We start from the raw sequence: 21,651 nt of genomic DNA on the forward strand, positions 1-21,651 counted from the left end.
TGGCTGCTTTTACTGAAACGCTCCGTTCGCCCACCTGCCTGTACCTTTCCTGATGCCAGGGTGTGGTGGTCACTCGGGTGCTTACCGCACACAGTCCTGTCCTACTGAACCCACTACTCTCTGGACTGACCCCACCTACTCAACTGACAAAACAATTCAGGTATTTGTTCACAGTTCTGTTAAAAGGTTTAATATTCAAATTATACATTAAATACAGTCAAATAGACAGCAGCAGTTTCGTTAGGCGTCGTGTCAGTTGGCATGTGCATGGTTGAGGTGTGCCTGGAATGAAATCAGAGGGTTGGCCGTGTCTGACAGGATGCCAAGTAAGGGAGGCCGTTAGGTGAGTTATGACTGCTCACTCTCCTTGCAGCATACACTAGCGATACAAGCTGCTTCCTCTCCCCATCTCCACCCCACACCACCTGCTTCTGGCTTGCCTGTTATGTGAGCTAAAAGCTTGTTAACACTACCAGAAAATGATCAGCCCCTTAGTTCTGGCAAATGTAGATGCCAGTCCCATGCCCTGATCTGGCGACCTCACAGGCTTGGCCATAGGTTCATGTGCCCATCCTGCAGAGGCTCTGGAGCTCAGAAAAGCCCAGCAAGCCTGTCACCTATTCAGTAGAAGCTGTGGAAGTATGGCTCCAGATTACTTGTTTTGATCTTGGTAAAAGGAATCAATGATATCTTTGTACTTGTCCAGAACCATGGGCCTTTTCAGTTTCATTGTGGGACCTAAAAGAGAAATGAGAAGAAACAAGTGAGGCCCAGGCTCTGAGAAATCAGAAGGTGTGTGGTAAAGATCCCGATCTATTGAGTCCTATAACTGAAATTAAGCCAGACAAACTGGTGGCCAGCCTCCCAGCCCCATGCCCACAGAGCGCCTGACTTGGGACTCCCACACTTGTGTGGTCCCCTTCACAGTGCACCAGGGCTCATCTATGTGGCCAACAGAATAAGGCTGAAGTGATGGTATGTCACTTCCAAGAAGAGGTGGTAAAATATCGTGGTTTCTTTCTTGGGTCTCTCTTGCTCTCTCTCTTTCTCTCGGATAATTTCTTTCAGGGCAAGCCAGTTGCCATATTGTGAGGACATGCAGGCAGCCTATGGAAGGTCCACTGGCAAAGAACTGAGGTCTTCAGCCAGCAGGGAACAGTGGCTTGCCAACGACCACATGACTGAGATTGGAGCACACCCTGCAGCTCCAGATGCCTGCCACCCCAGCTGGTAGCTGGGCCGTAATCTGAGAGACTGTGAGCCAGAACTGCAGAAACAGATAGTGAGTCTTTTGTTTTAAGCTACTAGACCTTCGGGTGATTTGTTACCAGCAACAGATAACTCACAGACAGATCATCTCTGCCTTTCAGTGCAAGTTCGCACAGATGGACATTATGCACCAGTTGATAATGACGGGGCCAGGGAGGGGCTCTGCCACTGTCTATAGAAAAATCCCAAATCATTTTTCTTTGCTATGGCCCCTCAAATTAGGTTGAAGGACTCTGATTTGAGGTCCTGGGTAGCTTGAAGTCCTTTTTTTGTGCCTAATGAACACTTGGTGGTGTAACTGGAGACTTCAAAGTCATTTATACTAAAAACTTAGAAAGGACATCTTCTGTCTGCTTGGCCTTCCATCCAATCTGATGGCACCAGCCAACCAGCTCAAGGGTTCTGAATGCATTTCTGTGGAGAGTTGTACTTGGGTTCCGCCCTGATGAACCCAGATGTGCCATAACACACCAAGATGTCATAGTGAAGCGCGAACTCGTCCAGCTTACCCGGCTGACGCTACACCAGAGGTCTTTTTTTGGTTCTGTGGACTTTGGTGCGAGGCAGATTCATTCTCTTTATCTGTGAAGTGAGCTGACTTTACAGAAGTCTAGAGTAGCGTCAGCCCTGAACACAGGTGGCTCTGGCCCAAACACTAGCAGGGCCTTGTTTGCCTGATGGTCCCTTGTGGTCAGTCATTTCAGGGGGAAATGATCCCACAGTCAAGGCGAAGGTAAATGTAACTTGTCTAATTCATAAATCCCGCCACGTATTTTGTACACTCAGTAGGCTCTATACAACCTGAGTGTGGAGTGACCAACGTCCTCCCAAAGGAAAGAAGTGGGTGTCGCCAAAAGTGCTGCCAGTGACCTTTTGCTGGCCATGCTTCCCCATTTAACATTTAATCTTCCAGTCCCAGTCCCTGCAACAGCAAAAAGAGAAGACTTACCCAGCTCTCCACCTGAAATGGAGAAGTCCCTTTCAAGAATGGCCCATTTCTGGATGTGGTAGGGCCGGGCAGCTGCGTTCATGTTGACCCTCTGGATCCCTTCTTCAATGGCCTGATACACAGCCTCGTCCTTCTCCTCCACGATCTCGGACACCGTGCTGGCTCTGCTGCCCACCCTCTGGCAGAACTCCAGGGCTTGTTCAGTGAGGTTATCGGTGGGGTCAGAGGTGTCGGGGTCCAGAGTACACTGAAAACCCAGAGATCAGGTCAGGACCAAGCTTCAGTTCACAAGGCCCAGCCCCATCCCTTGAGGAAGTCTTCCTGCTGCCGTCAAGGATGGGAAGCCCTGGGAGCTCTGACAGCTCTGGAATGAATAGCATGTAGTAAGAAGGAAGTGTTGAGCCCCAGGTGTGCTGGAGTTTGCTGCGGCCTGAGTAGAAGACCTTGGCGGATGAAGTCCTCATCTGTAAAACAGGGACAACTGCTACCCTGTCCACTATCCTGGGAGACCTTGAGTATCTGCCAAGGGGAATGAAGGCAGCGGCACTTCTTCAACTGGAATGAAAGGGTCATCACCACGGCATGTCAGTTGTCCCACTGGGGTTAGAAGGAATTTCTGCACCTAGTGCAGACAGCTTGACTGCAGTTATTCCAGGTTAAAGCCATGGGATTTAAAAGGCCCTGGGCTAAAGGTGGTTTCTGCCCAGGCCAGACCCACAGACCCCCCACAACGGCTCTGCCAGATCCCAAGCCCTCCAGACACACCTTCAAGGTAAGTAGCATGGACAGGAACTTCCTCTGGTCCCCGATAAGCATGGCGTTGCTGATGATGGGCAGCTCCGTCTTCACGGCCTCCTCGATGGGCACAGGGGGCACGTTCTCCCCGCCAGCTGTGATGATTAGTTCTGGGGAGGCAAGGCCCCGGCACAGGCTTTAGGCCAGGTGTGCGGCCGAAGCAAGCTCCAACCGTCAGCCGCAGCCCGGGGCGGCCATCATTGGAGACTCTGGCTCGGAACCTGGGAAGGCCCAGAGATGTCCCCTCTCGGAGCCAAGGAGCAGTGCCAGACCCTCAGAAGCACCTCACTGGACATCTGCTGGGGGATAGTGATGATGCCCAGTGGACAAATGCCCACCCAGGACTCCCATCCCCCTGCTCATCCTCAAAGACTGGCTGCTCAGACAGCTCATCCAAGGCTCTCCTCTGCTGGACCAAGTTCCTCGATGGACTTCCCATCCCACACTCTGAATAGCCTTTGCTCAATAGCAACCTCCCCTGTCGCTTACATAGCACTCGCCATGTGCCAGCCTCTGTGCAAAGTGCTTTACATATAGTAATTCATTAATAGTCACAATAATCCTAGAAAGAAGTGGTACTCTGATTATTTCATAGATGAGGGAATTGCAGCAGAGAGAGGGTAAGTAACTAGTCTATGGTCCAAGGCTAGGAAGTGGCAGCGCTAAGATCTGGGTCCAGGCAGTCCAGTTCCAGAGCCTGTGGCCTTCTCTGGGCTGTGGGCCGTCCCTTCACTTAAGCCTCTCCCCCTGGGAAGCCCTCTCCCCTTCTTTCCCTCTGTCCAACAGACCAGGAGAGTCTCCTTTAAGACACTCTCTCCAACTCTTCCAGGCCACGCTCACCTCTCCCCTCTGAGCTCTTCTCAAAGCATCTGTCCATCCATCCTTCGGTTCATTCTTTCATTCATATGTTTAATGAGTGTCTTTACTCAAGTATAATTTACAGACCATAGACCAGCGTGCGAGGAACTCAACGCACTGGTCATCTGTTCTCTGAATCATGGCCTACTTACAGGCTGTATAAAGTTATTTAATAAATGCGCCTTGACTGACTATAATTAGATTGCATTTCTGTCCCCCTGATTCTATCTAATTCAACAAAGATTAGTTGATGACATTCTGTGCACGGGTCCTGTGCTAGACATCAGGAACAGACAGAACAAGACAGTGCTTGGCGGCAAGGAGCTCACAGTGCAGTGGGGCAGTGGGACAAAGGGATGCACAGGGGCTATTGCAGCCGGCAAGAATATGGGTTTGGCAGGCAGAGGGAACAACATGTGCAGATGCACCAAGGACTTTAGGGAGCTGCAGGCAAAGGCTGGAGAGGGAGCAGGGCTGTTCGCAGGCACACTCCATGCTAACTGAGGAGCTGGGCTGCAGGTAAGTGGGAATCACTTTTGGGCACAAAGTTTTAGAAAACTCTGGCGATGGGGTAGAGAGTGGTTAAGGGAGCAAGTGGTCAAGAGGAAACTTACAGATGTTCAAGTAATCCAGATTTGTTCAGGGCATCTGAAGTTGGATGGAGAGGAAATACCCTCTACTTAAACATCTCATCATTGCTGCCTATCATTCCTGCCCTTATCTCTTGTCCACCTCACCCCCATTCTTACCAGCCTCTTTTATAATTAGTAGAATAACACCCATTCGTGGTCAGGACAAAACGTGGATGACCAGTAACAAGTCTATTCAATACTGTTCTGGAGGTCCTAGCCATTGTGATAAGACAAGACTAAATTCATAAGGGTTGGTAAGGAAGAAATAAAACTGTCATTATTTGCAGATGACATGACTATGTCCATAGACAATTCAAAAGAATCTACGGAAGAAATGAAGTTGTGAGGCATGCAACTAGGAGAATGAACCTTGAGGACAATGTGTTGAGTGAAATGTCAGAAATAAAAAGACAAATATCATACCTCATTCCTATGGACTACATATTAAACACAAACTCAAAGAATTGAAGTTGAGAGCATGGGTCATCAGGTTGGGGCTTCTTATAAAGGGCCCTAGATTGTAAGCTCTTACAGCAGCCACATCTATTCCAGAGTTGTCACTGCTATTTGTAAATTCTGAGGTACTGAATTATTTGTGTATAACCTGCTCAGTCCTTGAAACTTTTTGTGTTTATGTGACACCTGAGGCTCAGAGTTAGAGCTCTGAAGCTACAAAAGTCAGTATTACCCCAACTTATTCCTGCAAAGGAGAAGCTAAACCTGCTTATAATTGCGCCTGAGAGTCACCCCCAGAGAACCCCTTTTGTTCCTCAGATGTGGCCTCTCCTCTAAGCCACCTCGGCAGGTGAACTCCCTGCCCTCCCCTCTACATGGATCATGACCCCCAGGGGTGTAAATCTCCCTGGCAACATGGGACAGGACTCCTGGGGATGAGCTGGGACCCAGCATCATGAGATTGAGAAAGCCTTCTTGACCAAAAGGGGGAAGAGAGAAATGAGACAAAATAAAGACTCAGTGGCTTAGAGATTTCAAGCAGAGACAAAAGCTTATTCTGGAGGTTATTTTTACACAGTATATAGATAGCCCTTTTTAGTTTATGGTGTATTGGAGTGCCTAGAGGGAAGTACCAGAAACTGTTGAATTGTATTCCAGTAGCCTTGATTCTTGAAGATGATTGTATAACTATATAGCTTTTACGATGTGATTGTGTGATTGTGAAAATTTTGTGGCTGATGCTCCTTTTATCCAGGGTATGGACAGATGAGTAAAAAAAATAAGGACAAAAAAATAATAAATAATGGGGGGGGGAGCAAGGGGCATAAAAAAAATTGGGTGGGTTGAAATACTATGGTTAATGAAAGGAAGGAGTAAGGGGTGTGGATTGTATAAGTTTTTTCTTTTTCTTTTTTATTTCTGGAGTGATGCAAATGTTTTATAAATGATCATGGTGAGGAATACACAACTATGATGATATTGTGAACCACTGGTTGTATACATTGGATGGACTATATGTGTATAAAGATAAGTCAATCAAAATATTGTAAAATATTTTGGGCTTTATACATAATGCCTAATGAACGCAGGTGGCTGAAGGATGCACCGACTGAGAAGTAAACTGGCAAACGATGGTGCATACATATGATTGACTATTGTGCTGCTACAAACAGGAGCGAAGTTGTCAGGCATGCAACTATGTGAATGAACCTGTGGCATGTTCGGTGAGACAAAATAAGCCAGAAAAGAAAGAACAATTATTGTATGGGCTCTTTTAGAAAATGCTCATGAGAAAAAGGGGCCTAGATTACAAACTCTTATAGCAGACACACTGAGTCCGGAGTGGTACTTATTATTTCTGGATTTTGAGAGGCTGTTTTATTTGTCTATAACCTGGCGTTTAGAGGTAAGAATGAAGCCGATCAGGTCGGGATTAACGTAATTCAGAACACAGGGGTGAGGAAGACAGTGTCTCTATTTTAGAACTGCGCCTACTCTTTGAGACCAAAAGAAGAAAGGTTTATTTTGTCCGGAATCTAAATCTTCTGTAGCACATAATCTAACAAACCTGTCTGGATAGCTCATTTAAACAATTGAAATACAGGGAGCCCAGAACAAGAAAGAGGGCCTTTAGTCCTGTAAAGCTTAATGTAATGCCTGCATACATCCTAGAATATATTAAGCAGATAAGCAAAAAGTATTGGCAAAGCCCCTTGAGGGAGGGGAGAAAAAATATGGAACTATTAAATTTTGCCATCACAGAATCCTCTGATACTGTGTCAAACATTAGGGAACCCAAATCAATAGGCCATGCCCTCGATCATTCGGCTTACTCTTGTGAAGCTTATGTAGGTAGCAGAGAAGCTTAGACTACCTATAGGCATGCCTAAGAGTTACTTCTGGAGGACCTCTGCTGTTGCTCAGATGTGGCCTCAGTCTCTCTAAGCCCAACTCTGCAAGTGAAATCATTGTCCTCCCATCTACGTGGGACAAGACATCCAGGGGTGAAATTTTCCCTGGCAACATGGGAGATGACTCCCAGGAATGAATTCGGCTCTGGCACCATGGGATCAACAATTCCATCCTGACCAAAAGGGGGAAAGAAGTGTAACTGATAAAGTATCAGTGGCAGAGAGAATTCAAATATATTGAGTCAAGAGGCTACTCTGGAGGTTGCTTGTATGCAAGCTTCAGTTAGACCTTGCTACCTATCATAACCTGCCAACCCCCAACCAGGACGATTCCAGCCAATCCTAAAGAACACCTAGGGCAATATATAAGAGTCTACAAAGGTTCCATGTACTAGGGTAACTTTCTAGAAACCTACAACCTCCAAATGGGTCCCTGGACCAGATAAGTCCTGAACCCTAGAGGGCCCAGCCTCTCCAGAACATCAGCTAGTTCCATCTTCCTATCCCATGTTATTGCCAGCCGCTTCCAACATGAAAAAGTTAGAATGGCCACAGTCCAAACATCCCTAAAGAGTGGGGTAGAAAGACCAAAGGTGATGGTGGAGTTACACAGAGTAGGTCAGGTCTAACAAATGAATGTGAGTGCTGAATCATTAAATTGATATTTCTTTTAGTCTCCAGTACCTTAGAGCAGCTAGAAGTGAAAACCTAAAATTATGGAACCGTAACCCATACCGAACTCTGAAATCTGTTCTACAACTGACTGTTGTGCTGTGCTTTGAAACTCACTGCTTTTCTGTCCTTGCCCCACTGCTCCCACGCCTTGGCTTCCTCAGCTTCACCACAGGGCTTGATACCAGGTTGTATTAAAGCCCTACCGCTAGGGTGGTCGTCTCCAGAAAACCAAGGCTCTTCTCGGACATTTTACATTTCCATATGAATTTTAGAAACATTCTGTCAATTGTATTTGCTTTGCATAGATGTTATATTATATAATAAAAATACTGATTCCTTCTAGCCTCCTACGTTCTGGAGCAGCTAGAAGGAAACATCTGAGCATGGTACGGCAGCCATGACAAACTCTGGGACGTGCCGTGTAGCTACTTGCCTCTCGCTTTGCTCTGTGTGGACGGAGAGCCAATCAGGGGGTGTCTTTTTTTTCATTTCCTGGCTTCTATTCCCCCCTTCTGAGGTCTCCGGTCCACGGCATGGGGCTGGTGTCAGCAGCTGCCGTCACCACGGTGAGCGCTAGGTGGCGCGCTGGGCCCATCACACGGGACCGCGGTTCCCGCGAGGGGTCGCCGGGGCCCTGCCACGCGGCCCCGGGGGTCTGAATCCCTGCCGGGTCCTGCCCTTGCACCTCCCGGGTCAGTTACGCGGGGGTGCACAGGTGACAGCACCGAGCTCCAGCTGCGGATTCCCACGTGGGCTCGGCGAGGCAAGCGCCAATCCTGGAGGAATCCCCCACTCCCCCAGGGAGAGCCAAACTCTCCGCTGGAAATTCCTTTTGAAGTTTCATTTGGCATTTAAAATTTCACATCCAGCTTGTGTTCTACTCCCCTGCACATGCACGCTTGCATGTACAAATATTTATGCCCCCAAATCTTCCAGAAAGACTGGCCTCTTTTTCTAGGGGTGGCCAAGCCTCTCCACCATCGGCCTGCTGGGTGACCTTACGTAAGTTGCTTAACCTCTCTGGTCTGTCCCAGCAGTAAACCTGGGCAGTAACAGTCCGCCCTTCGGGAAAGCAGATTGAGGGAGATGATGGCAGCAGAGGTGCTGGGCCCTTATCTGGGCTCCGAACCTGACCCGGCCCCTCGCGGCACTAGGGTTAGCCCCGAGCCCTGCTAGCCTGTGGGCTGCCCACCTTTGAGGCGCCCGGTGATGTAGAGGAAGCCGTCGGCGTCCAGGCGGCCGGTGTCACCCGTGTGCAGCCAGCCGTCCGCGTCGATGGCCTCCCGCGTCTTGTCCTCCATGTTGAGGTAGCCCATGAAGACGGTGCGGCCCCACAGGCAGATCTCGCCGGCGCCTTCCTCGTCCTGGTTCACCAGCTTCGCTCGGCAGCCAGGCACCACCTTGCCTGAGCTAGGGGCAGCGGGCGGGTCACAGGAGGGCCCCCCCCGCAGCTGGAAGGGGGACCTTCCCAGAGGCTTTTGCATTCTATTATTTCAGACTTAGGACTGAAAAGTAAGATCAACACCAGCCTTTCAGGTGAATGAATGAGTGAGTGAAATGCTAATGGCGGAACTTCCAGCACTCTGCTGGGTCACAGGGAGGAGAGGTCTTTAAGCATAGGGGCTATCCTTGGAGGCGACGGTCGTCTCCCTGCACTGGCAGGCTGGTCCTGTCTCCCCGCCACCCCAACTGCATAGCCGGGCCACCCCAACTGCAGGGAAGGGACAAAGGGAAATTCCTCTGCCATGAGACCCCTTCTCAGGGAACCTGGTCTGTTGAAGCCACTTGCAACCACAGACCTAGGTGACAGGCCGGCAGCAGCTGACCACACCGAGGAGGGAATGGAGGCTCAGAGATGCGAGGGACACGGCCAGGGCAGGGCCGGCCCTCGGGGGTCCCCACGGCACAGCTGCCCTGGCGGCATGGCGAGTGCAGGAGGAGAGCCGGGTCGGGCGCTGCAGCCCTGGGCCTCACCTGTAGAGCCGGTAGTTGTGGTGGCTGGACATGAAGTGGGGGCCCGAGGTCTCGCTGAGGCCATAGCCAGCGTACAGGCGGATGTTGAGGCCCAGGAAGAAGCGCTGTGCCTCCGTGGTCATGGGCGCCGCTCCGTAGAAGCTCTTCTGACACCTGGCGAAGCCCAGCGCCTGGCGGACCTTGGCCAGTACCAGGTAATCTGCCAGTCTGCTGGTGAAGGGCTTCAGGTCGCTGACGGGAGAGGGAGAGGGGACTACAGGAGAGGGCACTCACCCACTCAAAGGGCCACTGTCAGGGGGTGCACACTGGTCCGGCCTCTCCGGTTGTCTCTCCTGATGGGTTGGTGCTCACGCCGTGGTTAGATATTTTGAACACTGGCCCTACCTTTGTGCATGCATGACGTCAAATGCAGGCGTGCATGCACACATGTGCAAAGGTGTTTAGAACCATGAAGGTTTGCAAACAGATTCAGCTCTAGATGGGTGCACAGGTAACAACACAGGGGCATGCAGCTTTGTGTACACGATAACACGTGTGCAGAGATGTAAAGTATGCATGCATGGACACACATGTACAGACTTAGGCGTGATCCCATTTGAAGTCTGCGAATGCTTTGTTCGTGCATCCTGGCTGTTGTGTCTGTGCAAATGCAGCCGTAGGTGCACGGACACGCGTACACATCTCATGAAACAGGATACAGCCTCACAGATGTACTGGTAATGGAAAATATTTCTCAATTGAAACCAAGCCTGGAGTTTCCCCATTAATCTTTCCACAGCACAGGTCTGTGGGGATTAATAAAGCAATCTACGGGTATGAGGGGAGAGAGCCGAGCGGTCACTCAGGCTGCTCTGGGGAGGGTGGCTGGAAATGCTAGGCCCCTACCACTGTGGTCCCTTCTCGGTGCACCCACCGAGGTCAGCAGACTGTGGCCGGAGCTGCTCCCAGGGCGGAGAATTCCACCCCAGTGGAAGCAAATCAGTCCTCTCCTAGTTGGAACCCAAAGGTGGGGTAACTGCCCCCCAGTAGGGCCTGGGAAGAGCACGGGGACTCAAGCCCAGCCCCTGAGGAGGTCTCTGCCTAGGTGTCTCCGGAACTGACAGGGCAGTGGGGAAGGGACCAACCCGGCCGATGCGGGTCCATGGTAGAACACCGGGGTTTTCACGTGCCCTGCCGCCGCTGCAGGCCTCCCCGCCGCTGGCCCTCGTACCTGCCCGGGCAGCTGAGGTTTTGCTCCAAGGTCACAGACATGGCCCACAGCAGCATCTTGCGGCGGATGAAGCCAGACTGAGCCGCCACCTCCTGGATCCGCTCCATGATCTTCTCCCACACGCGCGGCACCCCCATGTGGGACGTGGGCTCCACCTCCCGCAGTGTGCTCACCAGGCTTCCCTGCTCACCACCAGGGAGAGGGCCGCCTGCTGGTTCAGACCCAGCGGGGGCAGGAGGGCGGCCCTCTCTCCAGGACCAGGTGTGCACAGGCCACCCGCACAGGTGTGCACACCCGCCTGCACGCACACCGGGGCACATATTGCTGGCTGCGCTCTCCACAACCCTCCGCCCCTTCACCCTTCTTCTTTGCTAACTGAACCCTGATGTGGTTTAGGTATCAGAGTTTGTCCAGATGCCTCAGCAGTGGAAGTGGGGACTCTGCATCCGTCTACCCCAAATCTGATAATCCCATCCCCCTATGCAGTAATTGGCTTAGGACTGGACACCGTGACCCCATTCGCACCGATGAAACTGGGGGGGGAGGGGCTTTCACTAGGGGGCTGCTGGGAAGTTTCTTTGCTGTTTGAAATAAGATGGGAAGAATAGACAGGTCTGCTAGGCTGGGATGCAGGGAGGGGCTGACAGCGTGGCAGACCCAACGGACCACTCTGCCTCGACTTCCCTTGTGTAATGTCACCACTTTCCCTTCTTGCTCGCTCACTTGAGTCGGCTGTGCTGCCGCGGAAGGGCTTCGACCAATAGATGCACAGAGGCCAGGCACACACCTGGTGAGTACACACCTGGGTGCGTGTTGCACACAAGCTCGGACACCCACACGGGCAGAAAGGGAGACTGACCTTCAGGGCGTCAGGCTCAGCAAAGCAGACCTGGGCCCCCCACTGGATGCCCGTCCACAAGTCGTAGATCTGGGCGGCGATATGGCTGAGGGGCAGGTAGCTGACCACCACCTCCTGCAGGGCCTCCGCCGGCTGGATGTCCCCTGCCTGGCTGCCAAAGCGTGCTGTCCACGTGATCTGGAGGACAGGCGGGTGTGCCCAGTGGTCTCCACGAGCCAGCTGGCAGCATTTATGTCTGCACCCACGCTGGGGCCTGAGGGCGAATTCTTACGGGACCCTCAGAGGGGGTGCCCTCCCAGGCATCTCTGCAAGCTCTGGAAAACCCCAGGGACAGGGCTCCCCTTTGCTCCATTTTCCCTTTCCTGGGCTCAATTTGGACCACCGCTTGACAGGCTGTCCTTATTATCCGAGCAGAGGGACCAGGGGATCCCTCCCTACCAGCTCCTGGCTCAGAGCCTTGGCCCCCAGACCTGCCCGCAGCCCACCCTCATCCGGCGGGGGCATCTGTCCTACATTGTCTTGACTCAGCATCACGCCCTTGGGGTTCCCAGTGGTGCCCGAGGTGTAGACCAGCACGCAGCACTGATTGGGTTGCTGGGCATTGATGATGCTCTCCAGGGTCTCTTCAGGAACCTCGTTCCCCAGCTCCATGAATTCCTCCATCTGGGCCAGGCGGGGGAGATGACAGCCTCCGGGTCACGTGGACAGCCCTGATGGCCCCCACCTGCAGGCCGGGCACGCCACTGCCCCTACCGTGTACACATTGGCCATCTTCTTTGGGGGAGGCTCCCCGTATATCACTACCGCTTTCAAAAGTGGCAGATTTTTCCAGATCTGTGTTGACAGGAAAAACAAATGGAGTTCTGATGAGAAAACTGTCACCTCCTGAAAGGAACCCCAGTTCCAGGTGTTAGGACTGCCAGGCAGGCACTTTGTGGCAAAGACCCTTTGACGCAGCAGGATATCTGTCACCCTCCACCCATCGTTTTCACATCATGAGACCTTTGGGGGCAGAAAAAAGGGATAAGCAGGGGGCCAGTGATGACTTCCCACCTCCAAACAAGCTGGGACCTGGCTGAACAAATTATGATACAGATACGCAACAGAGTACTATGGAACTGTATAAAAGGAAAGAAAGCAAGGGAAAGAGAAAGGGATACTTCTACATACTGAGATGGAGTGGTCTCAGGGCTATGTTAAGTGAAAAAAGAACTGTGTAGAATACATATATAGTATGCTGTCTGTGTATAAAAAAGGGAGAATATCTGTGCATGTATACAGACATGCACTTACTTACAACTACAACAAGGAACTCTGAAAGGCTAAACCCAAAACTAATCACATTGACTTACCATAGGCAGAGGAAGAGGACAAGGGTAAGGAGAGGGACGGAAGCGAAACTTCTTTGAGTGTGTCCTATTATGTAATTTCACCTTTGGAATCATGTAAATGTTATAATCGTTATATGAAGGGGGCAGGAGGAAGGATTCCTAAAACTTGAAAAAAGCAGAAAGAAATGAACTTGACCATATATCAAGTTGGTGGCATAAAAACATACACGCAAATTAATTATATCAAAGGATTTTAGAACTGCGTTTTTATTTTCCTTCCTTAGCAATAGATATGCTAAAGGGAAAAAGGAATTCCCAACATCATCCAGTAGTCTTATTGATGGTGATAATATTAGTACTATTATTTTGACATTATTTTATGTATAGTATAAGAGAAAGCAAATAAGTAATCCGGTAAATGTTGTCAGGAACCAAGATTTTAAGATAAGATAAAAGGAACACAAGAACAAAATAAAAGGAAGTAAGTTAAAACCACACAATGTAATATCTGAATCAGAAATTTCAGTGTAAATTCATGATATTTGCTCTCCTTACATCTCAGGTTTCTGATTCTGGTCATAAAATACTAGAAAACTGGGCAAAACACAAAATAGCTGTTTCTGGCCTTTGGACTTCAGGCGGTACAGGCCTGGGATGCCTGAGAGAAAGGGAGCAAATGACGTGAGCCTGCCACGGGCCCAGCTTTCTGCCTATGGGCGACTTCTAGTCCACGGCAGAGGGAGAGGAAGATGCACACAGGATGCAGCTGTCTCACTTAGCTGAGGGGACACCGAGTTCAGGAAGGCCAGAGTGACTAGGCTTGGTGGACAGAATGCCAGAGAGGAGAGAACCAAGCAGACAAAGAGTTCCAGAAACTTGTTTTGGGATCCTCTTGAGGCGCTGGCTGGATAGAAATCTTGGCAAGCATAGGGTAAAAATCCACAAAGCTGGGGCAGAAACAAGTTCTAGAGGAAGAAAATTGCTGGGAGATACAAGACAGACAGGAGCTCATATGGGGTCAGGAATTGTCGCGCTTCCATCAGTCAGAAAGGAGGGACCTCGCTGATAATGCAAGGTGTTTGGTGGAGACCACAGCTAAAGGGCTAAACTAGCCTTAGAGTGAAAGCTAGCTGGACTGTGCAGAAACAGCAACAGAAGTCTAAAAATGAAGTCAGAGAGAAAAAAAGACCGGGAAAAAAATGACCTGTGGGACAATATCAAGAAGTCTAACATTCATTTAATCTAAGTTCTAGAAAATATTCAGAAGTATGTGAAGAAATAATGGCTGATGAGTTTCCAAATTTGATTTAATCTGTAAGTTTACCAATCCAAGAAGTGCAGCCACACCAGGACACAGCATAAGCAAGTTTCTGACTACCAGTGATAAACAGAAAATCTTAAAAGTAGCCAGAGAAACAGGCACGCTATGCAGAGAGAAACAAAGAGGCCTCAGATTGGTCAGAAATTAAGCGAGCTAGAAAACACGGCAATGACAACTTTAAAGCACTGAAAGAGAAAAACCTGTCGATCTAGAAGTCTAAACCAAGTGAAAATATCTTTCAAAAATGAAGGCTGGGCGGGCCGCGGTGGCTCAGCGGGCAAAGTGCTTGCCTGCTATGCCGGAGGACCTCGGTTCGATTCCCGGCCCCAGCCCATGTAACAAAAACGGAGAAACAGAATACAATAAAACAAGAAAATGTTTAAAAATGTTTCCCTTTCTTCCTTCCTTCCTTCCTTCTATCCTTCCTTCCTTCTCTCTGTCTTTCCTTTAAAAAAAAAAAAAAAAAAAATGAAGGCTAAAAAAAAAAAGTCTTTTTCAGGCAAAAAGAAACAGCGAATGTGTTGCCATCAGACCTGTACCACAAGAAATGTTGGAGAAGTCTCGTACGGCAGAAGGAACATGACACCAGACGGAAACATGGATCCACAGTTGAACCCTGAAGCACGTCGGAAATGGTAAATGGTGGGCAAATATATGACATTGTTTCCTCCTTTTAAAATTTCTTTGAAAGACTCTTCACTGAGGTTGTGAGGTTTAAACACATAGGTAGAAGTAAAATGTATGACAACGCACTTACGAAGGATGGAGGGGAAATGAAAGCATGCTGTTGTGATATGTGGCATGGTATAATATTATTTGGCAAATTGCCAGTATTATTTCACTCTGACAAGTTGAGGTGCCTGTTATAACCCCTACAGCAAACACGAACATCGTAAACCAAGAAGTATCAATAATAAGCCACTAGTGGCAATAAAGCAGAACACACATGTACACATATACGCATGTACACATATTCAAGGCCTCAATTAATCCAAAAGAAGTCAGAAACAGAAATGAAAAGCAACAAGAGCAGATGCAACACATGGAAAACAAATGGCCAAATGGAGGATTTGAAGGCAAAGATTGCGAAGCTGATAAAAGGAAGACCCGACTGTACGCTCTCTATAGCAAACTCACCTCAATCATAAAGACACAGATAAGTTAAAAGCAAACGGACATAAAAATGTAAACCACTGGACATTAATCATCGGGAAGCTGGAGTAGCTATATTAATGTGAGATGAAGACAATGGTTGTAGGTGCTTCAGCAGCTGGGAGATGAAAACTGAGATGGCCCCCTTGGCTACGGTCTGGTGTCTGGTGGTTTGGTCAAAGATGTTTTGTGGATTGAAATCAACAGTCAGTTGATTGCATCTGTGGCTGATGACATCTACAACCAGCAAAGACCACCTTCAGCAGTGAGGACAGCCTCCTCATCCAAGCATTTGAAGGTCTTAAAGCAAGAACTGATTATTTCAGCAGTCAGAAAGAAAAATTTCTATCTCTACTTCATATATATATATGGAGAACCCTGACTAATACACTAGAGATTAAAAGAAGCATTTCTTAATGATAAAGAAGTTGATTTGAGAATGGATGACTATATATCAAGAGTATATATTATGCATATGCTCAATCTAAATATGTATAGACCCAATAACAAAGTGTTAAAATACATGAAGCAAAAACTGATCGAACTGAAAGGAGAAATAGAGAAGTCCACAATTATGGATGCAGACTTCAACACTCCCTCTCTCAATATTTGATAGGACAAGAAGATGTAAAATGAATAGGGACAGAGATGATTGAAACAACACTAACATTATCAACCAACGTGACCTAATTGACATTTACAGAACATTCCACTCCGTATCTCTACAGAATACACATTATTTTTTAGTGCACATAGAACATTGACCAAGACAGACCATATTCTGAGCCATAAAACAAGACTCAATGAGTTGAATTTAAAATTATATCCGTGCACATCACACATATATTTCCTATGTCTGTCCTCTGAAATAAAGACCAAAAGTAGTGACAAACCAGGGGCATTAGTCATGTGGTGTCAGATTGTCCAGACTGTGATCTGTAAATATCATTCCCCACTAAAAGGAATTAGTGTACCTCAGAGAAATGTTTGATTACAGGACTGGGGAAGGACATTTACAATATAAGCCTGGGATATCTCGTTATGCCAGAAAATTAGAAAGTGCTCAAAGGGTGATGGAGCCATTTCAAAAGGACAAAGGCAATAGTTTGAGGGGTTCCCACAGAGTGAAGATGGGAAGATTTGAACAGTGAAAAGAATAATGACTACGATAGATGGAGACATGTTGAAAATAAAAAGTTCACCAGTTCAGAATGAGAGTTTGAGAGAAAAAGTAAAAAAAACTGAAAAACTTAAAAACCAAAACAAATGGATTAAACCCAAACAAAACCCAAAGCAATCATTGTCACCAATCCTTTTGTTCGGGAACTGGTAAATAAAAGGAAAGAATTAAAAATTTATCTTGACTGTTGCATTAGTTCCTTATTGGTCCTGTAGCAAATTACCTCTAAATTAGTGGCTTAAAACAACACAGATTTATTATCTTGCAATTCTAAAAGTCAGAAGTCAAAAACGGGGTTAGCAGGCAAGCTAACCTCAAGATCTAGATCTTGAGGTGATGAAACATCTCTAAAGGGGAAAGGCTAAACCTACCTATAATTATGCCCAAGCGTTACTAGCAGAGAACTCATTTGTTGCTCAAATGTAGCTTCTCTCTCTAAGACCAACTCTGCAAGTGAAATCATTACCCTCCCTGCTATGTGGGACATGACACCCAGGGGTGAGAGTCTCCCTGGCAACATGAGACATGACTCCCAGGGATGAGGCTACCCCTGACCTCATGGGATTGACGACGCCTTTCTGACCAAAAGGGGGAAAAGAAATATAAGGTACCAGTGGCAAAGAGAGTTCAAATAGAGTGGAGAGGCTACTCTGGAGGCTACTCTTATGCAAGCTTCAGTTGGATACTGCTAATTGTAACAGTTTGACAAACCCCAACCAGCATCTTTCCTGTTAACCCTAAAGAACACCCAGGGTCTATCTGAGATCCTACAAAAGTAGCATGCACTAAGTTTACTTTTCAGGAACCTAAAACCTTCAGATGGTTCCTAGGCCAGAGAAGTCCTGAAACCCAGAGGGGCTAGCCTGTCCAAGAACATCAACTATTTCCATCTCTCTATCCCACATTGTTGACACCCCTTGTCAACATGAAAAAAAGTTATAATGGGCATAACCCAAATATCCCTAAAGTTTAGGAGAAGGATCAAAGGAGAAGAAGTCATAACAGAGAAAACAGGATTTAACAGACGAGTATGACTGCTGAATCTTTACATTGAGATTTCTTTTAGTCTCCCCTGTCTTGGAGCAGCTGGAAGGAAAAATCTGAAATGGTGGATCTGCAACCCATACCAAACTCTGAAATCTGTTCTATAACTCCTTGTTATGATATACTTTGGGTCACATTGGGAAGGCTGGGCGGTCACCCCCTGATAAGCCCCAGTGGACAACCTGCCTTCCCGTGCATCTCCAAGTGGCACAACAGGGAGCCACCCTTGGGGTGTTCTTGCCAAAAGAGTTTAATCGGAGACACGCCAAGCCTTTTGTTCTAACAGAAAATACAGAGTTAGAGGAACAGGTCAAACCACTGTTGAAGGAAGCAGTGTACGGAATCCAGAGCGGGAGGTCTTCTCCCAGTCGGCTGACCCAGTTTGGGCTGCAGGTGTGTGGCAGCGGTTCTCACATCTGAGCGTGGGCCAGAACCACGGGGTGTGCTGGGGAAGGCTCAGGGCCGGCCCCGCGCCCCGAGTTTCTGATTCAGTTGGTCAGGGGTGGGGTCCGGGAACCTGCTCTCCAACAAGCGCTCAGGTAGTGCCGAGGCTGCTGGCCTGGGGATCACAGTGACCAATGGCACAGGAAACAAAACCTGGGGACTTGACTCCCAATTATAAGCACATGCCGCCTGTGAGCCTGGCTTAGAGCCTGATCCAAACAAACCAATGTGAAAAGGCGTTTTGAGAATAGGAGAGACTTGTTTCACTTCTGTTAGGTGGGATAAGGTTATGGTGATAATTTTTTCAAAAATTCCATATTTTTAAAGAGATGCTACTTGAAGTGTTTGGGGGATGAAGTGGCATAGTTTGCCTTCAAATGCTTCTGCAAGAAAGGAGGATCCAGGAAGCAAGTGAGGCAGAACTTTGGTAATTGTTGAATCTAGATGATAGATGGGGGTTCAATATACTCTTGCATTTTTTTTTTGCATGGGCAGGCACCAGGAATCGAACTCAGGTCTCCAGCACAGCAGGCGAGAACTCTGCCTGCTGAGCCACCGTGGCCCGCCCCACACTCTCGTATTTTTGTTTGCACACTTTCATGAAAAAAAATGTTATTTTAAACAGGTGGTACTTCCCTAACTCTGCGCCTCAGTTTCTTCAACTGTCAAGTGGGGAGGAGAGCCTTTGGAGGACTCCAGGGGGCTCTGCCTTTGGGGTTTGTCTCCCTGAGGAGCATGGCACAATCTATCGGGGGGGCTTTACAAGCCCTGCGGCCCCACTGCACCCCACAATTCTTAAACGAGCACTGATGTTAGGGATTGTGTGGCAGCCTCAGTGACACTGGGGAGAAAGGACGGCCATGGGGCTCCATGGCAGCTGAGGGCCTACCAGCTTGGCGCTCAAGCAAATGTTAAGCCATGGAGACCCTGGACCAAAGGTGGCCTGGGAGGGTCCGGGATGGGCCCTTGGCTGGAGCTGGGGTTGGGTCTGGGAATAGGGTTCAGGAACTGTCCCCTGACTCCTGTGCTTCAGAGGCCCCTCGGGGTCTATGAAGCCTCCAAGAAGAGATTGCCCTCCTCCCCGCGAGTGTAGCCTGCCCAGGCAGACCAGTAATGGGGCATGCCTGCTGACCCCTGTTCTCTGACTATTTATCCCCTTTCTATTTCATAAGAGGCCTGAGATGAGGTGGAGAGAGTGAGACGGTGAGTGCTGGCAGTGGCTCCGGGTCTCCTGTGCCCACAGCCCCCTCCCCAGCTCTCAAGCATTCAGACAAAGCAGACACAATGGGGGTTCTCAACAGCCTGGGTTGCGCAGTCTCCCCCCCAAATTCATGCCAATGTGACTCTGTTTGGGAACAGGGTCCTTGCAGATGTGAGCAAGGTAAGACCCAGCCATCCTGGATGAGGGTGGACCCAATGGGACGGGTGTCCTAACAGGAAGACAGGGGTCTGGACACAGAGACACTGCACCAAGGGAAGATGGCCCTGCGAAGGCAGCGGAGGTCGGAGTGGCATTGCCCCAGGAGCACCTGAACCTCCAGAAGCTGGAAGACACAAGAGGCCTGCCCTAGAGACGCTGGAGGCACTGTAGCCCTGCCAACACCTTGATTTGAGATTTCTGCCTTCTGGAAGTAGGAGAGAAGACATTTCTGTGGTTTCAAAGCCCCCCAGTTTGCGGTACTTTGATATGACAACCCCAGGGAAACTAAGACACCCAGAAGGAGAGGTCCTAAGATGGCACTGTTCAAAAGGACCAAAGACAAAAAGAAAAAAGAAAAGGATCCCAGAAGGATTTAACACAATACCTTCATGTAAAGTGAGCCCGTTGAAAAACCCTTAATAGTAAAACAAGAGTAGGTCAAAAATGCTGTGAAAAGAGGGTTTGCAAAAATTGTCCTAAAACGGAGGATTTCCAGGAAAAGTGGCCGACTAGAGCAGCTCGAGATGAGCCCTGCTCCACGGAAGAGTTAGGGAAGGGACAGGAGGGCGACTGCGGCAGCGATTCAGGAGGGCAGCTGACCTGGAGGAGCTTCTGCACCACCTGGGGCAGCCCTGGCTGCAGAGGCCGAGGAACCGAGAGGCAGAAAGCTGGAGGCTGGTGTGAAGGCACGGAGCCCACGGGAGGGCACGGACGGGAACACGGGACCAGGGAGTAAGCCAGGCTGCATTCCTTGGGTGTGCTCCCCTCACCTGCACAGCCCTGTGACTCATCCCACACCCACGCACACAAATCCCATCACCCGCTCCCATGCCCTGTGCTCCAGGTGCCCCCACCCCACCAGGCCCCAGTACAGGTACCTGCCGCACCCCCCACCCCAAGTGCAGCCCAGCCCACCTCTCCTGCACCCTCCTGAGCGCTACCTCCCCCTCCCTGTTCTCTATAGGCTGTTGCCAGTGCATAAAGGCTGCGGGCACTAACCTCCATACTTAGGCTACCCAACCTCCCCACATAGTGTTGCACAGCCTCACCCGCCCTCCCTGAGCTCAGCGCATCCGTTTACAGCACTCCCAGGCCCACACGTGCGCACAGGCCTCCCAAACACATCATTCAGCTCTGGGAACCACACTTTACAGCAGTCCTAGAAGCGCACCTGTGCACAGCCCTCAGTCTCATTTCCCAGCTCTGAGAAAGTGCCGACCTGCACAGCCGGGCCACAGCTGCCCCCAATCCATGAAGGCGTAACGCTGACCTGCTGCCACAGCTCTACACATGCGCACAAAGGGCCCCGTGCCTTAGACCAGCGCACACCAGCACTATGTCCCCCAGACTGGTGCACCCGCACAGATACATCCTCCCTGGCACTGGGCGCCCATGTTCACAAGCATCAGCATAACATCCCCAACCTGCACCCATACCTGCCCTGAAACAAATCACCACATTGAGTGCTCCACCCCATGCCCTGCTCCCTGCTCCACAACCATCCCGCAAACACAAGGCCTTAGACTACAGAAAGAAATCAACTCCCAAAGTAAATCAATCAAGATATTTCCATGCCATGAAGACAGCTGCAGATCACTAAGCATAACACAATGCAGACAGATAGAGCCCTGCCTGATGACCAAATTAAGACACCAAAGGAGACACGGACGTTGGAAAAACTAAAAGATGTTCATACAACTCTGCTTAATAAAATAAGTGGGACAGCAAATGACATGAAGGAGATCAAGAAGACACGAGAAGAGGACAAAGAGGAATCTGAAAGAATAAATAGAAAAATAACAGAAATCACAGAGATCAAAGACTCTGTTAACCAAATAAAAAACATACTTGAGGCACACAACACCAGATTTGAAGAGACAGAAGAAAGAATAAGTGATATAGAGGACAGGGTAATTGACTTCAAAGACTCAAAACAGCAAATGGCAAAAAAGATGGAAAAAACTGAATGGGAACTCAGGGAAATGACAGACAAAACAAAGCACACAAATATAAGAATCACTGGTGTCCCAGAAGGAGAAGAGAGGAGTAAAGGGCTAGGAAGAGTAGTTGAGGATATGATGGGGGAAAACTCCCCAACCCTTACAAGGGACATAAATATAAAAGTCAAAGAAGCCCAACAAACTCTAAACAGAATAAATCCAAATAGGCCTT

General features: G+C 49.0%; 1 protein-coding gene across 2 annotated transcripts in view; it reads right to left on the reverse strand.

The window, feature by feature from the left end:
• Positions 1–163: 163 nt before the first annotated feature.
• ACSBG1 (acyl-CoA synthetase bubblegum family member 1) overlaps positions 164–21,651 on the reverse strand; it is a 65,015-nt gene continuing 43,527 nt past the window's right edge. For both annotated transcript variants that reach the window (XM_077128566.1, XM_077128567.1), the window contains 9 exons: positions 12,341–12,421; positions 12,101–12,250; positions 11,588–11,764; positions 10,729–10,910; positions 9,519–9,749; positions 8,737–8,954; positions 2,984–3,123; positions 2,219–2,465; positions 164–738 (listed from right to left, as the gene is read on the reverse strand). In XM_077128566.1, coding sequence (XP_076984681.1) covers positions 653–738; positions 2,219–2,465; positions 2,984–3,123; positions 8,737–8,954; positions 9,519–9,749; positions 10,729–10,910; positions 11,588–11,764; positions 12,101–12,250; positions 12,341–12,421 — 1,512 coding nt within the window. In that variant the 3' untranslated portion in view covers positions 164–652. The remainder of the gene's footprint in view (positions 739–2,218; positions 2,466–2,983; positions 3,124–8,736; positions 8,955–9,518; positions 9,750–10,728; positions 10,911–11,587; positions 11,765–12,100; positions 12,251–12,340; positions 12,422–21,651) is intronic.

This window comes from Tamandua tetradactyla, chromosome 14 (genome assembly GCF_023851605.1).
Source record: "Tamandua tetradactyla isolate mTamTet1 chromosome 14, mTamTet1.pri, whole genome shotgun sequence".
Taxonomy (NCBI): Eukaryota; Metazoa; Chordata; class Mammalia; order Pilosa; family Myrmecophagidae; genus Tamandua; species Tamandua tetradactyla.